General features: G+C 34.7%; 2 protein-coding genes, 1 long non-coding RNA gene and 1 other non-coding gene across 5 annotated transcripts; 2 read left to right on the top strand and 2 right to left on the bottom strand.

Moving 5' to 3' along the window:
* Positions 1-2,104: 2,104 nt before the first annotated feature.
* Positions 2,105-4,793, bottom strand: LOC111455469. The gene is made up of 3 exons (XR_002712592.1): positions 4,594-4,793; positions 4,322-4,508; positions 2,105-2,479 (listed from the first exon to the last, which is right to left on the bottom strand). It is a non-coding gene; the product is annotated as an uncharacterized LOC111455469 (long non-coding RNA).
* On the top strand, positions 2,785-5,087 carry LOC111455468 (L-type lectin-domain containing receptor kinase IX.2-like). Its single transcript, XM_023097178.1, has 2 exons — positions 2,785-4,974; positions 5,010-5,087. The coding sequence occupies exon 1, from the start codon at positions 2,785-2,787 to the stop codon at positions 4,945-4,947; it is 2,163 nt and encodes a 720-aa protein (XP_022952946.1). The 3' UTR covers positions 4,948-4,974; positions 5,010-5,087.
* A 1,548-nt stretch (positions 5,088-6,635) lies between these two features.
* TRNAG-GCC lies at positions 6,636-6,706 on the top strand. The gene has a single exon. It is a non-coding gene; the product is annotated as a tRNA-Gly (tRNA).
* Positions 6,707-9,061: 2,355 nt separating this feature from the next.
* Positions 9,062-15,164, bottom strand: LOC111454859. 2 transcript variants are annotated; one of them, XM_023096329.1, is made up of 10 exons: positions 14,893-15,164; positions 14,632-14,733; positions 14,353-14,512; positions 14,083-14,262; positions 12,558-12,692; positions 12,258-12,340; positions 10,838-10,931; positions 10,654-10,752; positions 10,390-10,478; positions 9,062-9,372 (listed from the first exon to the last, which is right to left on the bottom strand). In XM_023096329.1, the coding sequence occupies exons 1-8, from the start codon at positions 15,144-15,146 to the stop codon at positions 10,663-10,665; spliced, it is 1,098 nt and encodes a 365-aa protein (XP_022952097.1). In that variant the 5' UTR covers positions 15,147-15,164; the 3' UTR covers positions 9,062-9,372; positions 10,390-10,478; positions 10,654-10,662. The 2 variants fall into 2 exon arrangements, with proteins under 2 accessions (XP_022952097.1, XP_022952098.1); XM_023096330.1 differs by having other exon boundaries at positions 10,390-10,466.
* Between the last annotated feature and the right edge of the window lie 308 nt (positions 15,165-15,472).

Raw genomic sequence — 15,472 nt, 5'->3', positions numbered from 1 at the left:
ACTAATTGCTCTGGCGGCCTGTTTATCTCATATACCAACGGTCAGGAGTACTCATGCTCCCTGACTTAGCACACAGCGCGTTGGCCAGGAACTCCGCGGGAATTAGTAGACTATCATACTCAGTAAATAAGCCATAGCTCAACAACCAATAAGCATATCTAGAGTCATAACCTTTCCATTAACATGCATAACATACTCACAGTTACTGCATGCTTCCATACATGTATCATGATCAACACGTAGAACATTCTGACAATCATTTATATCACGCTTACATCACAGGCAAGCAGTCACAATATACAATAAACACTAAATATCATCAAAGTTCATCATAACTTATTAAGCTCTTAATCAGGTAAACAACATACTCACATGTTGTAAAACAAGTTAAGAACTAGTTCAAAAGTCGATACGCTACTTACTTGGTTGCGAACTCCTTTTCCCCCTTGAATGTACGTTTAATAGTATTTCAACACAATTCCTTCCTATTAGACCTATATTTTATCGATTTCAACATAAGTATAGATCAGTTTTGATAGAACAGGTCAAGAGGAGTCAAACGGGACAAACCGGGAGCCAAAATACCTTCTCACGCGCCCTCACGCGCCAATACAAGGTCGGAGGTTCGTTTTCTCACGCGCCTGATCCGCGTACAGTCGCACATCCACTCGCGGCCTCCCACGCGCCTCGCGTGTCCTTCACGCGCTCGTCTTCAACCTCTCCTCCCTGCAATTTTTCCCAATCTTTTCCTTTAATACCCGTTGTGTCCCGAAGCAAAAATTTCATCTCTACAGCTCGAATTTCGTTCTGATTTCTTCTACAACTTTATAGATCTTCTAACTACGGTCCTAACAAACCTTATTTCATAACTTATTATGCAGTGTGAATCAAGATATCGAGATTTGAAGGTTCGGTGATATGGGTTTTTCGTTACCTTCGAATCACCGTCCGATTCAGCTCGTGGCCGTATCCCCTTCCTCAAATGATTCCTCACAGCAACAACCCCTCTTCCTTTACCCTCGATTGATGTCCAATTTTAAGCAACCAAAACTCGAATTCTCAAAATTTCCTCCTCTGTTTTTCTACGTTTTTCGCTAATCACCATTCTTCGTTTTTTTTCTTCCTTTTTAAAGCTTAATCCAGCCTTAACACAATTCCACATCCTCTAATCATCCACTCATCCATCCCACGCCTCCAGCTACGCGTCCGCCACCCCTCATCCCCCCTTTACAGCAGCTGCTTGACGCAGCTGCTTCGTTTCGTTCGTTTTTTTTTTTTTAATTTATTTATTATTATTATTATTATTATTATTATTATTATTATTATTATTATTATCAAACACACCACACATAAAATACAAAATACATTTATCATTATTTTTTTTTAGGTTGTTATAGTTCAATTGATACCAAATTTAATGAGTTTTCATATTTCATATAGACGGACTTAACTTCAGAGTGGCATGTCAAGACTCATGTTGGAACCCTACCTTTTGTGGTTATGGTTTGGAGCCCGTCTACTTGTTGCCTTCAACCTTGTTTGAGTATGACTCGTATATGAGCTTTATATCTATTTGGTTGTGTCCATGATATGAGCTCACGCACGAGGTCACTCCTTGCAAGTATATGATGTGATCCACTAGAGTTTTGCTTTATACGACATGAACCCACATGTGAGGTTATTCCCTACATGTATATGAGATGATCTACTAGGATCGTGCCCTACACAATATGAGCATACATATGGGGTCTCACCTACATTTACGAGATCTAATAGGGTCGTGCCTTATACTGAACTCATATGCGAGGTCACTCCTTGCATGCATATAGTGTAATATACTAGGTCATGCCCTACATGATATGAGTACACATATGGTGTCACTCTTTGTATGTACCATACCATTATAGGATTGTGCCTACATGATATAAGTTCATACACAAGGTCACTCCTTAAATGTATATGATGCAATTTACTAGAGTCATGCCCTACACGATACGAACCCACACGACGGGGTCGCTCCTTACATGTATATGATGTGATTTTCTAAATTTTATATGAAGAATAATACACTGACAAGGTAAAAGTGAGAGAGTAAAGTAAAATATTTACAAGATCAAAATAAACCTCGACCTTCCAAAAAAAATAAACGTTAAAATCGCTACTGATACATATTATCGAACTATACTAAAAAGAAAGGCATAATTAACCCAACGACCTCTTTTAAAGGTCATGAACTCGAATCCGCTCATCCACGTATAATTCTTAAAAAGAAAAAACAAGAACTCATTTCAAACCATGCAAATAATCTCAAACAATCCAATGTAAAGACAGCTTACCATGCATCGGGTGTCGTACGGGCTTTCATTCTTTACAAGACAACTTCTTAGCTGTCACTCTACGGTTCGTGCCAGAGGCCGAACAGCAGCTTCCCGTGGAGCCTACCGATGGTTATACCTTGTTTTCTTAGGGTACCTACACACTGCAGAATAGTAGACTTTTAAAAATACACCTTGGAAATTTCAGGCAGATTCAAGTGCTGCCCCAAAATCCCCGTCTTCCATACAGCTTCCTCATCCCTGCTTGTTCACACGGATTCACTTTCCTGACAAAGACAGAGAGAGAGAGAGAGAGAGAGAGAAGGAGAGAGAGAGAGAGAGAGAAGGAGAGAGATAGAGAGAGAGGGAGAGAGAGAGGGAGAGAGAGAGAGAGAGAGAGAGATGAAGACTATCATTATTGTATAAATTCAAGTCTTCTCCTTCATGGCTGCCTAGGATCTCTGCATCTATGTCTCCCATGGAGGTCTCTATGCTCACCTCTCCAAACCTTTTCCTCCTAATCTTCTGCTACTATAGCTTCTTGTGGAGTATAACCAACCCAGTTTCAGTCTCAGCCACCATTTCTTCTGAGAACTTAACGTTCAGCTTCGTTGGTTTCGACCCGAATGGCCACGACATTCATTACGAAGGAAATGCATACTCTTCCAACAATGTCATTCAGCTTACCATGAACCAGAGAGACATGCCTCTCGATGGAAGTGTTGGTCGTGCTACCTACAAAGATCCTCTCCATCTTTGGGAGAGTGTCCACAAGAATCTTGCAGACTTCACCACCAACTTCTCCTTCTCAATCGACTCACAGGGAAGTCACCCTTATGGCGATGGCTTTGCCTTCTTCCTCGCCCCAAATGGCTCGAGTCTTCCGCATTACTCAGGAGGTAGGAACTTTGGTCTCTTGAATTCCAACAAGAGTGATCTAGAGTACTCAACACCAACATCAACAGCCAACAATTTCGTTGCTGTTGAGTTTGATACCTACTCGAATGTATTATCGGAGGATCCGGGGGGGAATCACATCGGCATCGATGTAAACTCCGTTATATCTCAATTCACTACTTCATGGTGGTGGAGTGACATAGAACACGGTGGGAAAGTTCAAGCAGTGATAAGTTACAATTCAACCTCCCACAATTTGACTGTTTTTCTAGTTGATGAAGGAGATTCTGAAGTTTCTCCAAGAAACTCCTCTAGCTTCTCTTTCAATATTGATTTAAGAGAGCATCTACCAGAATGGGTTACGATCGGTTTCTCGGGATCGACCGGAAATCTATTCGAGATTCATACGATTAGCTCGTGGAGTTTCAACTCTAGATTACAAGTTGAAGTGAATGTTACCACCACAACTGATCCAGCTAGCTCTCCAGTTCACTCCACTATAGGAATTTCCATGAAATGGCTCATGATAATCTTGGAAGTGGCACTTCCACTCATTCTAATCTTGGGGTTTGCTTGGTTTTGGATATGGATCATGAAGAGAACCATTAGAAGAAGAAGCCTGAGAAGGGACCAAGAGGAAGATCTTGAGAACGAAACAGGGCCAAGGAAGATTTCATATAAAGATCTATCAGAAGCAACCAACAAATTCAGTGATGAAAATCTATTGGGAGAAGGAGGATTCGGGAAGGTATACAGAGGATTTCTAGACAACAGGGAACTTGATGTAGCAGTGAAGAGAATCACTCCAAACAACCTCCATCAAGGCTCAAGAGAATTTGCATCAGAAGTGAAAACAATCAGCAAATTAAGGCATAAGAACTTGGTAGAACTGATTGGATGGTGCTGCAGCAGGAACGAAGAATATCTCATAGTCTACAAATTCATGCCAAACAAGAGCTTAGATTTCCATCTATTTCAGCAAAACAATCTCCTAACATGGAATCACAGATACAGAATCACAGTAGGTTTAGCCTCGGCACTACACTATCTACAAGAAGAACAAGATCCATACGTTCTACACAGAGATATAAAATCAAGCAATATCTTACTAGATGCCGAATTCAACGCGAAACTCGGCGATTTCGGGCTTGCTAAACTCGTAGATCGTGGAAAACCATCAACATCCACCACGCTACGAGGAACAGAAGGTTATGTAGCACCAGAGTACCTGCAAAGCAGCATTTCAAGTAAAGAATCCGACATCTACAGCTTCGGCATCGTGTGTTTGGAAATCGCCTGCGGAAAACGAGCCCTAGGTGAAACGAGAGAAGACGGAAGGAAATGTTTGATAAAGCTAGTTGAATGGGTGTGGGATTATTACCGACGAAGGAGTGTGATTGAGGCCGCGGATCCAAAATTGCGCCAAATTTTCAAAAGAGATGAGATGAAGCAACTGTTGATCGTCGGACTTGCTTGCGCTCAGCCCGATTTCTGTCTGCGGCCTTCGATCAAACAGGTGATCGACATGCTTAACTTCAAATCTCCATTGCCGAATCTGCCATTGGAATATCCCGGATTCTCGACATCTGCGGTGTTTTTGAGTGCGCAAATGGAATCATTATGTTCATCGGCGTGTTCAGAGAACGGTAATCTCCATGGCAATAGCATATCTTCCAAGATTTCCACAGCTTCTTCCACATTTTCGAATTTGGGATTATTTCGATCTCAACTGTGAATCTTCTTCCTTCTTTCATCTCTTGAACATTTTTTTGGTTGGTGAAATTTCTGATTCAGTAGCAATTTACTCATTTTTTATGCAACCATAGTGAGAAACATTATGTAATCTGTTTTTAGAATGCAATAAATTATTTTGAAGAAATTCTTTATGCTATTGCTTAAACTATGGAAACAAATTATGATCTATAAAAATTTAGGGGAAAGTATAAGAACAGATGATGTCCACGAGACCCGACTTGAACGAGAAACCCTTCTTCGTCCCTACGATTCTTCGATGATATGCTCCACTATCAGCATTAGCTCTCATTGCTTTGGTTTGAGCTTTTCAGAAAGCCTCATATAGAGATCTATTACTGATACCACTTGTCACAATCGCGCAGCCGACTTACGATTGTGCAGCACTCACTTTCCAGCAACAACTGAGTTAAGTCTATTCGTTTTTGTGTCGCCTACAGCCAAGCGACGTATGCTCGAGCCTCTGGCCCTGATTCAAGAAAAAAGTTTTAGAAAACAGGGGCAGATAAATTTTGACGGCCAAGTGACGTATGCTCGAGCCGCTAACCCCAGTTCAAGAAGAAGGTTTTAGAAAACAGGGGCGAGAAATTTCGACGGCCAAGCGACGTATGCTCGAGCCTCTAACCTCGATTCAAAAAGAAAGTTTTAAAAAACGGGAGTAGGGAGATTTCGAAAGCAAGATCTGAGAAATTGAAATTGGTGTTTATATCAGAATATAAGCAAAAAGCCAGAACAACAGCTCACTACATATAACAGACCGACGATATGACCCATGATCAACCCTTAAATTAGCCAATATCTAACTCTCTTCCACTCTGACACATTTTTCAAATTTAGTCCTAAATTTTTCTTCTTTTTTATTTTTTTTAAATAATATATTCATTTCGAAAAATTATTTTAATATTTCAATTTCAACTCTAATCGAGAACGTTTGTCTGCTTTATTCTTTCTCGCTCGACATCCTTTGTTGAGAGGAAGAAATAAAATGGAGTTAATTTGGAGCGGGAGAGAACCGGAAGAAAGAAGGACAATATATACATACATATATATATATATATATATATATATATATATATATATTTATTTATTTATTTATTTATTTATTATTATTATTATTTGGTTTGGTTAAGATTTATTCTATAAGCTAATAATTTAGGGGATATGATCACTAAATAGGTAAATTGTAAATTAAAGGTTAGAAAAACTAAATTTAATTCATTATTTGTAAGGCTGGAATTCATTATTAAATTAGGCAAAATTAATAAAAAAAAATATTCTTTTTGTTGAAATTTTAAAAAATACCATAATACTTATTTTTAAAATATATATATATATATATATATAACACAATTTTTAGAATATTTTTTAGTATTTTTAAAATAAAATATTAATCATTTCTTTCTAGAGCCACATTTCTAATTTAAGAGTATTTTTAATTAGTTTAACTATTAAATAACTTATTATTATATTAGTAAAACTTATTAATAGCATGGAAAAAAAATAAAATAAAAATTAACGAAGGATCAAATTTAAAAAGAAAAATGAATTAAAATCTTCTAAATTATTTAAGTAAATTTATAATTTAGTATTAATAAAATGGTGTAATGTGGGTTTTCAGTCAAATAAATAATATGATGAAAATATATAAACTATAACGATTTAAAACAAGGAGCACCAGTGGTCTAGTGGTAGAATAGTACCCTGCCACGGTACAGACCCGGGTTCGATTCCCGGCTGGTGCAATGATTTTGTTTTTTTTTCTTTTCTATTTAAAAAATCTTGGCTCTCTTGGTTCCTTTCCAATTTGACCCTAAATTACAATTATATATTTCGTTAATAAATTTTAATATTTTGCCACACTAAAAGACGACTTAAATGGAAAAATAATAACAAAGGTCGCCACTCTCCTATATTGAGATGTTTTGTTCGAGTGGTTGCGAGCTAGAGGTACCATAGTTTATAGCTAAAGCCCGCAACTGAGAGAACGATAAGGATAATGAGCGTAGAGTTCGCCAAGTGGGCGGTAAGAAAAACGAGCAACTGCAACATATGAGTCTTAGGACAATCAGTTCGATCGTATTTGTCTATATCAGGCATTATGCACACGACATTATCAAAATTCTCGGTTAGTGACGGATGCTTAATCCAAAGAGAGAGTGCACCCTATACCACGAGCTTGATGCATTATCTCTCTTCAACCCTTTGAGCGAAATGCAGCAAAAGAAATGAAAATTCATGAACCAACCTCATCGTCTTCACCCCATAGGAACTACGAGATCACTCCAAAGACGTGGTCTCACAACTTTGCTCTTGAACCTTCTTTTACTCCTTGGAGTCATGGCCATAATCTTTTGTTATAGTTATTTGAGTATGTTTAAATTAAATTTGTGGGTCTGGGAAAGGGTGAAAAATATAAGTGGAAGTAGGATAAAAAAATATAATTATCGTCCTAAATCTATTCATATGTAACACCCTAACCTACCGCTAGGTCTTTGGGCTTTCCCTTTCAGGCTTCTCTTCAAGGTTTTTAAAACACGTCTGCTAGAGAGAGGTTTCCACACCCTTATAAAAAGAATGTTTCATTATCCTCCTCAACCGATGTACGATCTCACAATCCATAAATCTTATTTAATCTCGTGATTTATATTGCTTACGTGATTGAAAATGACATTTTCATTCGTACTATTATTGTGATTTATTTAATCTTGTGATTTATATTGCTTATGAGCAAAGTCATTTATAACGACTAGACTTTTTATGGTGATTGATAGGTCATATGGCTGGCCGAATTTTTTATTTTTTTAAAACAAAATTATTTGGCTAAAATATAATTTATTCAATTTTCTACGCATTTCAAGTATTAATTTTAATTGTTATAATTTTCTTGAATCTTAAATTTAGAGCTTCAAAATTAATTTTTATCGAATTTGGTAAATTTTAGGTAAAAAAAAAAAATATATATATATATATATATACACAGAGAAAATTGCACATAAATAATAAGATATTAAAAAAAATAATTAACAATGGCTAAAATTAAGACTTTTTAAAAAATATAATAATTTAAATTTAACATCGGAAAGAATAAATAAAATTAATTTAATGGGATTTCATATCTTATTTTCCCATCCCATATCAAACTTTTGACTATTCTTTTCAATAATCATAATGTTTAGTATATTTGTCACATCTCTAACAATTAATACAATCCCACTATTTTTCTATTTGCCAATAATTTAAAAGTCTTGCTTTCACATTTAAATAGTCAATAATAGAATAACACTTTAATATTAAAATAGCGGAAATTTTTTTATATTTCCATAAAGTCATAACAATTTTTCTGTAACAACCCAAGATTCGAGGCGGTCGAGTCACGAGCTATTTCTAATGCCTTGAAATTTTAAAAGATGTGGAAGAGTTTGATAAACTTTTAAAGAAACGTGTTAGGCAACATTATTTCTCAAAAGAGCAACAAAAAAAAAAAATAGTAATATGACTAATTTTAAACCGTACTTAGACTTATCTAAAAAGTCTGAGGCCCCACAGCCCGCTCTCGCTTTCGCCTCGACCATGCAGCTTAGTTGTCATCTCACAGGAAAAATGTAGTCTAAATAAATATAACAATACTCAATAAACAATATGATGATAGGTTTTTAAACTAAACTTAATAGTTATGCAGGTTTGTAACTAAAGTACAAGTCTTACTCAAACTCAAGTGTTTTACATTTCAGCGTTTGGCGCTAAAGAGGCTCCTACTAAACTACTAATCTTTTGAAGCTCGTTAACAAGGCTCCGTGAGTAATCTAGATGGTTTTTTTCTAATTTTAGTATACGTCATCTCATTTCCAATTTTGGTATGCTACTATACATCATGAAATCTGCCCTCTGTAATAAATAAACTACTAGAGTAGTCCTTATAGTCCTAATAGTATCAAGGGGACACAAGATGTAGCAACCCTCATGTTTACCAACTCTATGCCGTCCCTTATCCTATTTTGACAAGATCATGATTAGATAATATTGGAATCCCATCTAAATCTCTAAAAAGCTTTTACAAAGATTTTAAGTTCCAATCATTGATGCTTGAATTTATTTAAAAATCTCAACAATATGCAGGTAAGGACGGTCTAATCACATTAGAGGTAGGGTCTTTACAGATGAAATCATAGTAAAACATCTCCCAATAGAAAGTGGTTTAGGAACGAATCAAGATAGAGCTAGTGGGCATGTGACTCCCCAGTAAAAGTAAAATAAGGATACATGAATAAACTGAAACCGCGTCTAAATGAGAATATTTATAAGAATATGAAATTATAGTTTATAAAAACTTAAAAAGAATTGATAGTACAAGGTGCACCTACTTGTTCGATGACTTAATCATATGATCTTCATAGTTAGGTGTACTTCGCTGGAGACAAAACATGATAAAAAGACCGGTGTTGATTTAAGAAACAATATTGACTTTTTAGAATCATTCTAAGACAAGAAGACTGACATACTCATGTCATAATGAATGCAAAATATATATATATATATATATATCGAATCTTTTAAACATTGAATCTGAACAGCATTTGTAAAAAGCTTCATGTAAATGTGATTGTTTTGCATTTCTATTTATTTCATTTCATTCCAGCACATTCTCATTGACAAGTAAACACGCCCTAATTTAAATAAGCAAAAAAGAAGGTTTTGATTTTGAAAAAGAGAAATAGTTAAATGTTTGACTTCTACATTTGAAGATTGTTATGACAAGGTACGTATTTTACGCACTTTTTATAATACTAATAATAAAGATAATGTTTAATTTTTAGAAAAAAAGTAATTAACACCTTAAACTCTAAGACTTTTAATTTCAACAAATGAGACCCTAATTTAAATAAATATTACCAACTTTTTCTCTCCATTTAATTTATGTTAATTCACCTACTAACTTTAACAAAAGAAAGTGGATAAGTCTTCATCAAATAATTGATTTAAATAAAATATATAAACCATGTAACAACTTTAAGATTAAGATTATAATACTTAACTAAGTTTTAAATTGACAAATTCAGGGATCAAATTACATTTTCCCCTTACTTTTTATGGTTTACTTATACTTTATGATAGTATTTGTTGATTATGTTTGCTACAGAAAATGTAATAGTGAAACTGCCTACAACAACTCGATTTTAGTTTGTTATTCACATTTTTCAACCATTTATATTCTTTTTGTTGTACTATTAAATTCTATCGTACTGTTTTAATTTTTTTACTGCATAACATACTACTAAAGATACTCAGGTGCCAGTTGATAGAGAAATAAAATTGTGTTTAAATGATTTTATAAGTAGCATTAAGATTTTGCATTTTAAAACAATATTATGATTTTAAAAAAAATAATGAGAATTAATATAAAATTTTCGTATAATCGAGGAAGAACCTGTGGGGATGCGGGTCGGAACGAGGTCGAGATGTCCATGCCGAGATGGGGATTAAAGAATCCCCTCTTTGCTCCACCTGTTGTTGACCCTAAGCCCAACATGTAGTTATCAATATTAATTCGAACATATATCCTCAAACTTTGACACTAGATTAAAATTAAACACTTAAAACTCCTGTTTTGATACTAAGTTAAATTATCATAAACTCGAAGGTTCGAGCGATCATGAATTAGAGTAACTACGATATGTTATCAATATTTTACCTGAGTTTGTCAGGATGAATTCACCACTCGCCATTTATTGTACTCGTCCATCCTGATCATAAAAGAACTTGAACTTGGCGAACCCCCACCACCATAAGCCTTCAGGATTTAAAATGCTAAGAAACTCAGTAACTGTACCTCAATGACTTCAATACAAAGAACTAAGAGTTCAAGCAATACTCACTTTGGAGACCTCAGATGTATCGGTAGCACCATCCGTGGTCCTTAAACACATTTTAAGATTTTTTCGTTGCATGTATATGACAGCTCCTACAGGCCTGAAGCACAAAAGAACTTGTGGTTTCAAGATAGAAATGACCAAAATAGAATCAAGCTACGTTAATGGCTGCCAAATACCACAGGGTTTTGGTTACTCTAAAGGTTGAAGGATATGTTGGGGGAGGTGATTCCTTTTATTTTCTCCTAGAAGTTGGGTTTTTAAGAGCTTGTTTAGTAGACAAATTGAAAATATAAATTTGGAAACGAAGTTGTATTTCATGTTTTAAGATGTGTGTTTTGGTAACATATTAAAAAATTTGATCACAATTTAAACAACTCTTCAAAATATGTTTGATGCAACATATTTATAAATCATAAAACTAGTGGTAGTTATCCACTAAATATTAGACTGAATATAAACCAAAAAAATGAATTAACAAAAATGAATTAAGATTATAACATGAAAAATTATTAGAGTTTTTATCTTTAAATCCAAACCTACATTGTAAAGTTTTGAATTCAAATTCTAGTTAAAATAATAAAAAAGACATAAAAATATTGTTTTCGAAATTTGTACTATTTGGATCACAAAATCCAAAAACAATTTATAAAAATACATGTCTGTGAATCAAAAAACATGAATTCAGACTTTCTACCAAAACATGCCATTTGCTTCTTTGCTAACCTCTAGAATATTTGAGGATTTATTTTTAAAGGTACTGAGAAATTTTCGAAGGAGGTTTGGACACGGGTCGTCTTTAAAGTTTTGTAAATTATCTTTAATTTCTAATTCTTAACAAATGAAGCAATTACATCTCATGTAGTTACCTTTTGTTTGGTTTTTATAATATCTGGATTCTTATTAGAATAACAATCAGCAAGGCCTAAACTGTAAGGTGATTGTCTCCAATATCAACTTATTCCCAACATGAATGAGATTTTTACACTGGCAAAGGCAGACCGTTCTCATACTTTTAAGCTTTAGGATTTCAGAAGTATCAGAGATAGGGATCCAAGTCGGTTTTCCTTTCCTCTATTAGTGATTCTATAATCCGATTGATACATGGATCTTGTCATCTTGGATGTTCTACGTGTTCGAGGACAAACATCATCTAGTTTTATAGTTTTAACCTTAGGAAATATTCATTAAGTTTCCTAGCAGTGAGGTTAACTACAATAAATCATTACCAGGATGGAGATAACCAGGAAATAATAGCTTTATATGTGGTGGGAGCATCCTTGAGTCTCTAATCTTCAAAAATCAATGGTCATGACACAAACAAATTTGACCATAATTACCCAAATAGGTTAACAGTAGACACCAGAAGAAAACGGGAATGAGAAACTCCTGTACAATATTTTCAGGGAAAAGTTTAACAATTTACCTCAATCCAGCTGCAGCACTTCTCAAACTCAGTTGCTTCCCAATTTCATCGCTCAAGTTGGAATTCCCATCTGCTCTTACTGCCTACGCACAGATATTCAAGTCCTTGGAGATAAAAATGTATAACAAATTCAAGGAAATAATTACAAACAAAGGCATGAAACTAATATACAATTATGTCCAGCATATAAAAAGTTCTTTGATGGAAAGGACAAATTCAGAGATGAAGAAAGAGGAATATGAGAGTACTGGAAAAGATTTGCAATGAATCAGTTCTAAACACAAGAAGAAGTGTTCTTACCAGACACTCGCCATAAAATCCCCTCCCCAGATGAATTTTAAAAGCCTTGTCTAGGAATTGTTTTGCAACATTTTCACGAGAAGCGATAAAGTCAGTTCCCTTGGCAATCAATTCCAAAGAATTCATCTCCAGCAACTGCAAGAGCGCGATTCACAGTTCATTATATGTCAAGTACAGAAGCAGAAATATTTTTAAGTGAAATCTATAACTTAAAGACAGAGAGGAGATATCAGCAGAGCTTTTATGATAATGTCAAACTAATACACAGAAGCAGCGCTGATTGAAATAAAAGACATAAAACCCACCTCTCAAAAATTTGAAGCCCAAGATCTAAAAGTGCAGAAGCTAAAATGCTTTAATTTTATTCAAAAGAATCATATCTTATTGATATTTTAGCTCGAACTGATTCCCCATATTTAGTCTGGACCTCGATATTAGCTATTTCAGTCATATTCAGAATGCCAGTAATTTAACTTCGTATTTCAATCCAAGATGTATTCCCCATTAATTATCTAGATCATCATCCGCTCCTGAAATACACAAGAAATTTTAGCACCCTATGAATACCTTGTCTACTTAAGATAACACGCTATCTCCCTTATTGAATGGTTAAGAGGCACAACAGCAGTTATAAAGGACAATTCTTTTTGGTTATTGAAGCAATGGCGTTGGTTGTTAGATTATAATTCAAATGAAGTGAAAATGATCAACCAAGAATACAATGATGAAGTTATGAATAACTAACACCAAATTTAAGTAGTATATTAACCAACCCAAAAATGTTTTGTTTGTCTAAAATTTTCAATTCAATTGATTCAACGAAACCTTCTATAGAGAAATATCTCTCAGAGGGCTCTTTTTCCTCCATTACATGATCATGACCAGCCTTTCATATGTCCTTATTCAAACTAAGACATTTGAATATGCGTTTAGATGGTCCATGACGGCTGGAGCTGCTTTTTCCATAATTGCTATAAACTGAGAGAATATCCTTGTCTGAGCTATTACCAAAAGGCAGAAGTAAGATTCATAAATTGACGAGCCTTTTGAAGATCCATTAAAATAAAAAAAATAATTCAAGTTTATTAAGAGGTTTTGTTAGTAGCAGTTTAATGTTAATTTCCTGTTCTTTTTCCCTGTGCAAAGGTGTATTAAATTTTGAAAGTTGACTGAATCAATGTTGTGTGGTGTTTTAGCATCTTCAATGGGAAAAAGTTAACTAATTGGCACCCAATCACAATAGAAACAAGGTTATAACAGGTCTCGCTCACCAGTATACATACTGTGACAATACATATAAACTTTTAACAGGAAAATGGTCTCTTATACGCTCCTTCTCCAAACAGATTTGAATACGAAACAGATTAGATTTGAATATGAAACAGATTAGATTTGAATATGAAACAGATTAGATTTGAATATGAAACAGAACTAATGGAAACTTAGTTGAAGCTTATAAATAGTTAAAGAAACAAACAAAATTTAGCACTAGAGTATCAAGATAAAAAAATCAAAAAGTCCAAACCTGTTCATAGATGTATGGATTAGTGATACAGTTCAATTTCGATCGCCACTCGCTGAGTCCAATGTTAAATGCCCTAATATCAGGTAAGCTCCATCTTCGAAGATCCCCGTCCTCGATGTACTTGAGAACCATTTCAATTCGACTTCTATCCTTTAGTTCTAAAAGGTCTGCAACAGGATCCTGATCATTAGAAGAGCAAAACAAAACAGTGAGCCAACACACACAAGCAGATGAGCTAATGGTACATTAATACAAGTCCATTTCACTTACACAAGGAGTTTCCATATCCACAAGTCTAGAGGAGAAATATTCATACACAGTCGTAGAGCTACTCTTCTCAAGATTTACGCGAATTGACAGATTCTTAGGGCGATCTTCCGTAGGGATAGTATGTGGAAGTGATGATTTACGATGATCAAAACATACGACCCTAATTCAATTAACAAAACCAAGAAATCTGAACAAACCATAACTATTTTCAAACATAACTAAAAATTAAAAAGAACTAAACGCGGATCAGTAATTATCAGCACAACATCATCAACTTACTCACAATTGGCTCGACGTGAAACGGCGGCAGCAAATCCTTTCGGACCCAAGAAGTCAAGAAAATAGCATCTCTCAAGCCCTTCAACATACAAATCCTCGATCCTGTAAAATAACAAATTACAGAAGAGTTCAGAATCGTTACAAAATCACGTCGGAGTTCGAAATTCTAGTAATATTCAGCTAAAAAGTTACTCAACGCAGCATTAGAGACAGCGAATTCATGGTAAAATGAGCGAAGCATTAAGAGAAGCGCGATGGAACCTGAAAGGAACAGCGGAAGAAAAAGGCAGAATGAGGCAAGGAAGACCAAGACGAGTATGAAACAAGTGTGCAAAGAGGGCTGAGAAAGCTCCAGAAAACGAAGGATAGTTGTAGAACACCACATTGGGAACTCTGTCTTCTGCAGCTTTGGCTATGGCTTCCAAGGAAGCATCGGAACGGAAGCTCCTAAGCTTCGAACATGGCGGGAATGGGCAGATTGACCTTCCCCGTAGTCGCTGAAGCACAGGAACCATGGAAGGGTTGGAAAATGGTTCTGAAATCTCTCAATTAGGTTCAGTTATAAAAAATAAAAAAAAATAAAAAAATTAATTTAAAAATATATATATATTAAGTTTGAGTTAATCGATTTTTTTATTCAAATTTTAATTGTTAATTAAAATATTAATCATGAAATATCTCTTCTTTTTTTTTAATATTTAATTAAACTTAAATTATTTTTTTTTTCAAAATTACATTGGTTAAAAATTATTTTTAAGATTAGTTAGGTAATAAAAAAAAAAACAATGATGAAATAAGGTAAATATACAGATAATTTGTACCGTAACAATTATATATATAT

The sequence above is a fragment of the Cucurbita moschata genome, unplaced genomic scaffold (assembly GCF_002738365.1).
Source record: "Cucurbita moschata cultivar Rifu unplaced genomic scaffold, Cmos_1.0 Cmo_Scf00017, whole genome shotgun sequence".
Lineage (NCBI taxonomy): Eukaryota > Viridiplantae > Streptophyta > Magnoliopsida > Cucurbitales > Cucurbitaceae > Cucurbita > Cucurbita moschata.
The sequence above is the reverse complement of the archived record's forward strand: the minus strand, read 5'-3'. Positions and strand labels throughout refer to the sequence as shown.